This window comes from Sinohyriopsis cumingii, chromosome 4 (genome assembly GCF_028554795.1).
Source record: "Sinohyriopsis cumingii isolate HCF-2022 chromosome 4, ASM2855479v2, whole genome shotgun sequence".
NCBI classification, from domain to species: domain Eukaryota; kingdom Metazoa; phylum Mollusca; class Bivalvia; order Unionida; family Unionidae; genus Sinohyriopsis; species Sinohyriopsis cumingii.
In genome coordinates, this window is record NC_142964.1 from 135,543,083 (window position 1) to 135,552,358 (window position 9,276).

Sequence of the window (9,276 nt, forward strand, 5' to 3'; positions counted from 1 at the left end):
CTTTATTACCCTAAAGTAAATTAATGGAAAGGTCTACTGTGAAGAGCCCATGTACCACCCAGGAGAACAAAAAAGCATTCATTCGAGATTCAGGGCCATAGCGTTGATGTGTCCAGTCATTTATTAATAACATCTAGAATGTACATGCATTCTATGCATAGTTTCACGACAGCTGAGGGGACGATAACACGTACCACACGTCTTACTCGAGATAAAAGAATTCTTCAACATACACCTATAAATGAGTTCTAGGATTCAAAAGTTTTTAGTCTATAAAAAAAAATTCAGAAAAAATCTTTGGCTTTCTATAATCTCTTACGGCTATTTTCAGCCTGATAAAAAAAAAAATATTGTCTGACACAGCTTTAATTCTATTTTGAAACCGAGTATTTTCTTAGTGGTCCCTTTGCGGATTCCATAATTGGCCGTTAAACGTTATCTTCCTTGGACAGGCGGCCAGGTGTCGTGCTTACAAGATAGAACTCGGACCCTATTCTTTACATTACAAGTACTTGTATTTATGGTTTTGCCGTTGCTAGATGAAATTTAAATGTAGTACATTTGGGATACTTTTTGATGAGTTCGACTTCTGTCATAAGCGTATTTATTTATGAAAATATCCATGCCAGATCAGTGTTTCAGGATGTGTTGAGAGAAAAACGTTTTCAAAACTGTCGTTCAGGATTTTAAATTTGTATTCTAACGTTCTTGAATGGAAAGAAATGGTTTCTAATTTATACAGTGCTCTGAAATTGACCGACACTTAAATGACGTTACTCCTCCTCACAGACGGTGAATGTGACAGTGCAAATTAGTCTCAAATATAACACGACAGGACGTGTCCGGTCCTACTTTCCTGTGCCTGCTGAGACTAAAACTGTTTTCAAAAATTAAAGAATAACTATTTGTAACGAGGGGCATAGCTTCTTGTATGCATCCATCCGAATGACATTTTCCCTCAAAAGCCAGTCATTCTCATCATTATTTCAGATTGATAAAATTATTTATGGTTCTAGATACAATTCACGCCTGCCTTTTGGTGCATCTATTGACACACACACACACACACACACATATGCTTGTTCTGTGGCGAAGAAATTGTTGTAAACATAGAATAAGCCAGTCACTGTGTATACAATTCAGTGTTCCGTTTAATGCGGCGTCTTATGTACACCTGTTTCCTCCCAAATTTGACTAATTTTCACCGAAACACGTAACTCAAAACTATTAACGTTGACGATGGACGCCATCGACGTCAAAAAGCGCAGGTCAGTCAAAGAGACTTTCTTAATAGATTTCAAAATGTTGAATATAATGTGCCCGTGTTCTTTTAAGATTATTCCTTTAAAAATTATTACAACACGACGCGTTACCCGATTGTATATATTAAAGATTCCAACAGTGTCTGGTAATTTAGTTTAAATTGAGACTGATAAAGTTTTGAATTTGGAGGAAAAAGTAGATAGGCTATATAAAAATAAGAAACAATTCAAAGCAAACTCTAAAGTTTTATTCCGCTGAAATGGTTATTCTACGTGTTGAATTATATTACCAGTCTTATTTCATTCATTAGACAGGCAATAATATCAACTGCGCCTTCTATAGAGACTCGTGGTCATTTATCTTTCCTTAAAACCGTACAGCTTGAAAGTCTTCCACAGAGAATGAACTCCAAACTATAATTTTAATTTCTTAAACGCTAAAGTTACCGTATAAAACTTTAAGTCTCCCTCTCCCCCACCCCCAACTCCGTACCAATATGAAGCACGCGTTCTAGCAATTCCTGGGTGGATAAATCAAAACGGAAGCGAGTCCTGTTAAGACGGGTCAGAGACTGAGGCATAATTGTGTGCCGGAATCAATTCTAAAATTCAAGGCCTGATCCAATCAAATCCAGATCCGTTCGTCCATTGCTGTATGCGGTACCACATGTTCACTCCTTTCACCGTCTTCCTTACCAAAAACCACTTGACGAATAATTACGGATTCATTATGCCATGTCGGTACAAACGTTATGGGGAGCTAATCATGGTGGTGATTTATTGGTCTAATCGTACGAGTTTTGGGAAAACCCTTTGGTTTTCACCGGACGAGTTTCAAAGGAAGATAATGTGCTTTGCGTGGAATGGTAGCCAGCATAGCCACATACCAATATGAAACTTGTGTCTGTTATACCAGTGGAGTTTCAACTTCATCCAAGTTCCACCTACATCATTACACTATGCTTACTATAAATACAACTGGTAGTAATAGAACCGCTTCCGAATTTATATCATATAAAATTTAGTCCTGACTAAAAATGTCGTAGGAATGGGTCAAGCTACTGTTTACACACAATAAATCACATATAATTATTCTGGGGATAGTATCAAAAATTGGGCGTGGACATAATTCTGTTTTCAGACAAATTGCCGCAGTAATAATCAAAAATATTGTCAGAAATAACACAATTCTCTTACAGATTATTTCTGAAAACACCTTGACATCATCTGAACAAAGACTGTATTAAAATGACTTACAGGCAGATATTTTGAAATTTGGGATTCGTCCCTCATATTGTGACAGTAAACATGAAGAATGTCTGTTTTGTCAAGTTGTTAAATATAACCCCAACAGTGCTACATCCTTGACACATATTATTTGTTATACCAACAACCCCCCCCCCCCGCCCCGCATCTGAATCCAACATAAAGAACACAGTTATATATCGTTATTAACAAAACAGATTCCTCTAAAATAGCACTCCACCACGTATGATCATCAAAAAAGTAATGATCTCCACTGCCCCCCCCCCCCCGTACAACAGGTGTACCAGTAACAACAACATATAAGTAACAATGTAACAATTTGTATACACACAATCTCAAATTGTCTGATGATACAATGGGTCTTTTGACTTAGTATTACAATATTAACATAACAATGCTCAAGACATAACAAATACTATATAGTAAAACACATTTTCTTTGCCTTAATAGTACACACACACACCCATGTCGTCAGGGCGAGATCGTGTTGTGTTAATCCTTTATACAATTACACAGTGAGTACAACACTTGATACCACGAGTCCTTTATATTTATATAAACAAAAACACAGGATACAACTTGAATTTGCAAACTATTTCATTAGCGTGCTTGTCAAATATTTAAGATTCCATTCCAACTTCATTTGTACCCTTTTAAATATATTCTCTCAAAATATCACAGAATCCGTCATTGTAGGTTGATTTGGAGTCATACGTACTTAAAAATACGGTTGTTTTTTGTTTTATCACAGTGAGAGGTTATCTACTTCACAAATTACTTATCCAGATAGAATTTTCTTATTGTGAAAGTTTTGGTCGAAGCCGGTAGCCGATCAGCTATCGGTATTTTTACTTCTTTCAAAAACTTTTTTCTAAGCAGAAATCAGTTTACATTCAGTCACATGTTATTAGACTGTCCTGAATGCAAGCGTAGAATAAATTCACATTTAAATGTACAAATGAACGCGTGTAAAATGACCTAGCAAATGCGATGTAAATTAAAAATGATAAACATATAAGTACATGATTGCAAACCATTGATTGGAAACAACATTATCGACCAAAAGGCCTAACAGTCCTTTTCCTGCAAAACAACATAATCGACCACAGGGAGGCCAACGGTCGTTTCCTGCAAGACAACATAAATGACCAAAGGGAGGCCCCACAGTCGTTTTCCTGCAAGACAACATAAATAACCAAAGGGAGGCCCCACAGTCGTTCTTGCAAAACGTAGACTGGTATGCAGTCATCCTATGGCTAAAGCAGTCGCTACAGAAAAGCCAAGATCCAGACTATCTTTACGATCAAACATATCCGAAATGTTATGGCTAGATCAATAAAAAAAAAAAAATGAATTTTACATACTATAATTGAAACCACTTTAAAGAAAGAAAGAAAAATATTTTCACATGATCGAACGCGCGTGTGGCATATAGCAACACCTCTCCATGACAGTGTCAGTAAACTATATGTATATACCGTTTACACAATGTAAGCAACTGACGTCTGGGCTCTTTGTATCTGCTATTTGTTTTCCATCTAGTTTATGATTCAAAATTGAATCAGACATGTGCGTTAATATTGTAGATAAAATCAATAGAAACAGCATACGACTTACGCCAAGTTTCAACTAATTTTCAACTGTTATTACATATAGAAAATTGTGTTTGACAGGCTTGCTCTTGAACAAAGCTTGATGAACTACGCGATGTAGCAGCATCCCCCCCACCACCACCACCACCTCCACCAACCAAATAAAAACAAAAAGCAATCACGGTGACGAAAAAACCTTTTCAAATATCCCCAAATATCAAAGTACATATCAGCTTTTGCCAAAAGAAATATACTGGTATTTGTCCAAAGTCAATATGTCTGTGTTCCATATCTCCTAGGTTGAATATTTAAACATCTTCATTTAACCTTTGTTAAAATGCCTGATACAAACTGGTATTTCAAGCATAGCTGCGGTTCATAAAAAATGTTTAGTAAATATCGCAAATAAAGCATTGTTTCGTCGTTTCTACTCCCACTATCACAATCTTACATATTTTCAATGGTGTGTGTGTGTGTGTGTGTGTGTGTGTGTGTGTGATTTTGATTTTTAACATAGGTTTAATAATAATTTTTCAGTCATATCGCTACGATGTCTGCAGTGTGGCAGTTTATAGTGATGTCTAGCACTGGGGCATCATGACGCAGACATGTAGCATGAAGTCCCACTATGTCACATTATCCTGACACCAGGCAGACCAGTCTTAACAATAACCACTTAATATTGAATGCCTAGTGAGGCATCTGTAAGTACCATTTTTACGTCTTTGGTATGACTCGGCCGGGGTTTGATCCCACGAACTCCCGCATCCGAGGCGGACGCTCTAGTCGCTAGGCCATCGGAGCGGTCCTTTTCTATGCTAGGCCTAAACAAACTCTAACGAGAGCAAATACAATCATATCGAGAGAGAACCTGCTGACATAGTAATAACCAAGAGATTACTCTTTTTACCTTTACTGTGAAATTCATCCCCAAGTCACATATTTATCGATTTAAAATTGTGGGGATCGAAATAAATTGTCATATTCCATATATGAGTGTGGTGAAGCACGAAACATGATTATCAGCATGGTTAATAACAAACAGTAGAGTTATGCACGAAACCGAATTTTGCCTGAACCTACTAACATCGACACACGTGTTTTATAGAGCTCTAATTGTTTTGAATAGATTTACACATGCACACACACCCCTTCCCCATACTAGCCATTGATAAATGTTTAAATTTTCGGATATATCAAAGAGCTGTGTTCCTACATATATCAACAGGAAAAACCTCTTCAATGCAGTTTCATGGAACATGATAAGATAAGTGTATGTGCATCGTAGTACTTCGCTAAATGACTAGACGTAAACGCCACGATGGACATCCCGTACTCGTCTCTCGTTTTGCTTTAGTGAAAGTTGATCATAAAACCAATTGCAAGACAAGAAGACGACTTCAGGCCTGATAGATACTAGTACCATGTTTACTGATCTTTTTATGTAGGACACAAAAGTAAACATAATGTGCCCCCTTTTAAAGATTAAATGACAATTAGCATGGGGGATAGATATGAGCTGTATTCGGCTTATATTAAAGGACATCGCCAAAATACAGTTTAATCGTTAACGAAGATAACATTGTACTTAAACATTTGTGACTGGTCGCCTCTTTGTCTTCTGAAAAAGTTATCACTGTCCAGGTGATTGGTCTATCCAAACTGCATGGATCAGCACTCTGAGCTTTGCTTTCTTTCTTTCTTTTTTATTTCACACAGGCTCGTCTGGTTGCTTACAATTTAACCATATAACTAAGCAAGAACAAATTTAAAGACCTAATAATGTTCCCTACCTTAAATATTTTCAACATGCTTTTTTAAATTTCATGGTGTTTGTTTTTTGTAATAATATCATTATGTTTTTTTTATGCTATACGTGTTGTCTAATGTTGCAAAGCGCTTAGAGCTTCAAAAGATTAGGCGCTATACAAAGTCCTCATTATTATTATTATTATTATTATATAGAAAATAATACATTGCTACATAACAGTATCAATGAAATTCATAGGTAAATTGCGTTCAATGATACGAACCCAAGTGCTTTACTTGTTCCCTTAATGTGTTGTGTACACACTTGCCGACAATTAATGTCAAATTAGAATATCGTGAATAACACTCAGCGACGCAATGTTTGAACAATTTGTCTAAGTTTTCAATATTTAAATATTTTTAAATTCCAAATATACTTACCCCTTCAAATCACTGCTGATAGCGCTGTCATCGGCTTGGAATTGATCGTGCCTGGTTTTTTCTCTGGTTCGTTTGGTTTGTGCCGTCTGCAGCATCACAAGGAATAACAGCAGTCCAACTGTTATGCAACGGCCAAAAGCCTTTGTCTCGATGTCCAACACAGCCGTCATAATCGCTTTGCAGGTTTGAGAATTTCAAAGCCTGAAAGACTCCAGTTTTCGGTCAGTAGATCTACTCCTCCAAAACGAACGTTTCTCAATCGTTCCTGCACGCTTGCCACTTTATCAATGGAACACAGCTGTACTACTTGCGTTCACACAACTCCATCGGCACGCTATTAACTCCTCACATAATCTTCGTACAAAGAAACTCTCATTCCGGTGCTTAATAACGGGGCGAATGCATTCCTATGAAAACTGATATACCTCCGAAAATAGCTTAAGTTGATTTATCACAGAAGCAGTATCATTTAACAAATCAAAACAAAATTAAATCCATTCTGTTAGGCGCACAGAGCGTACCGCAAGCAGGTGCACACGCCGGTCTAACAAAGTTAATTTTTTTTTCGACTATTAGTCAGAGCTACCAAAGTCATACCCTGATCCTATCAATTTCGTAAAGTAGTTCAGTTCGCTAACTATATGTAGTGGCTTAAATTTTGTACGAATTTCCGGGCGCGCGTACACATGAGGAGCACACCTCCTCTCCGCGCGCTATGACACCTTGAGATCTGCTATTGGGTAATAGTTGCGAGAGGCGGTAAAGGTCAGACATGAAGGTTTCTAACTCTGTTTGCACTCTGATAAGAAACATTACACAGTCTGCAATGATTTACAGCTTGCTACTGATAAGTCAGCGATCTAATCGTAAACACGGAATGCAAATAAGTTAAAATCAAACCATTATGCATTACGCATGTGCATATTGAATGAACCTGCTTTTCATTTTATTGGGAAAAGTGATTTCTCAGTATCCTAATGGACAATCTATGACATTGCAGTAACTTATGGGGCCAATATGTGACTTGGATATAACTTATGGGGCCAATATGTGACTTGTATATAACTTATGAGCCAATATGTGACTTGCATATAACTTATGGGGCCAATATGTGACTTGTATATAACTTATGGGGCCAATATGTGACTTGCATATAACTTATGGGGCCAATATGTGACTTGTATATAACTTAGGGGGCCAATATATGATTTGTATATAACTTAGGGGGCCAATAAGTGACTTGTATATAACTTAGGGGGCCAATATGTGACTTGTATATAACTTATGGGGCCAATATGTGACTTGTTTATAACTTATGAGGCCAATATGTGACTTGTATATAACTTATGGTTCCAGTCTGTGACTTCTCAATAACTTAGAGAGTCATTCTGTGACTTCGCAGTAACCTATTGGGCAGTCTATGACTTCTCAACCACTTCAGTATTTGTCTGTGCCTTCTCACTATATTAAGGGCCAGTCTGTATCAGAAAGCTTTTTGCTCCTGAATTTCAGGGTCATTTTAAATGTAAATAAATTCTTAACAGCGTGAATTAAATTTAATAACTTTGAGAACTTTCCAAGCCATCAAAATTAACGTTTTGTTTCATAAATTTAAGAAAGATTTCATACATACATGCACGCACGCACGTACGTACGTATCTACGTATGTATGCATGCATGTAGGTATGCTGTTATGTATATTTGATTTAATTTATATTTGATTTAATTTAATTGTTTGTAAGTTTTAGTTTCTTTTATTCCATTACATGCTATTGTAATGTAACTTTATTTACTGGATTTGACATTTTTCAGAAATTCAGTTCAGTTCTGTTTGACCTGACTGTTTTTCGTAAACAGCTAATAATATAAACTTTGTATCTAATGCTGACCTAGTTCCTGGCCCTGATTCAGAACCAGTAAGACCTGAAGTAAGCTACTTTTTTAATTCTTTCTCAGAGTAAGAGTTATAAGTGAAATCGATGCCATACTGGGAGTACGTGATGTTAGGCATGTAAAAAGGCTTCTCTCTTGTTCTAGAGGGTGATTATGTGACCCTCATACGGGAATCTGTTTTGCGGCTTAAATTAATGTATAACTGTTTTCTATAGAAAATTTGGGCAGTCGGGCTCTAAACAACTGACACTTGAAGGTGTTTTGTTGTGAGCAGTTTGAGTTGACGTTTCAATTTTTCTTCAAATTATTTCAATTCCCAGAGATTATGTTCCCCTGGAAATACTTCTGCTCTAAATTAATTCCTGGAAAAGGACAGTTATCGAAATTTACACAGAATTCAAACATTGGAATATTATTTATGTGATTCAAGAAAGAACTGTTAACACATCAGTACGACGCTGACTACAGTATACGTCATTACTTTCATTTTGGATTTCATCGGGATTCAAACTCAGTTTTATTAAGGCTTTTTATAAATAGGATTTATAGGTTTTAATTCTTTGATTATTCTTGGAATATTTGTTTGGATTTGATTCGTAAAACTTTAAGGTATTTTTCTAATTTTTACCTTGTAAATAAATTATTTGCTAAATTTTACAAAGCTTGTTGTCTTCACTGTTTTCTAATTACTGTTTGAAAGAGTCTAAACATGTATGTATGTATGTATGTATGTATGTATGTATGTATCCGTCGGTAAACATGCATTAAAGTATATATCCATATAACAATTACAAAGAGGGCGATTTTTATACAGAAAAGCCTCGATAATCCAGACACCTTTGTTCTCAGTGAATATGTCCGGATTAACGAATTTTCCGGATAACTGAATCATGCAAATTTTTATTTTTCGATGTCATCATACCGTTTACATTTACATGTATATGCCAGCTGTAAATGTACTGTATATTCAATAATGGTTGAAATAAATTAATAAATACATCTATTGACTTGTGTTTATTTCACATCATTATAACACGCGGTTGTACATACATGTACAGTAAATATAACATACA

The 9,276-nt window shown here is 36.1% G+C and overlaps 1 protein-coding gene across 1 annotated transcript in view; it reads right to left on the reverse strand.

Moving 5' to 3' along the window:
• LOC149802135 (fibrillin-1-like) overlaps positions 1–6,973 on the reverse strand; it is a 329,248-nt gene extending 322,275 nt beyond the window's left edge. The window contains exon 1 of the mRNA XM_089956539.1: positions 6,311–6,973. Coding sequence (XP_089812665.1) covers positions 6,311–6,480 — 170 coding nt within the window. The 5' untranslated portion in view covers positions 6,481–6,973. The remainder of the gene's footprint in view (positions 1–6,310) is intronic.
• Between the last annotated feature and the right edge of the window lie 2,303 nt (positions 6,974–9,276).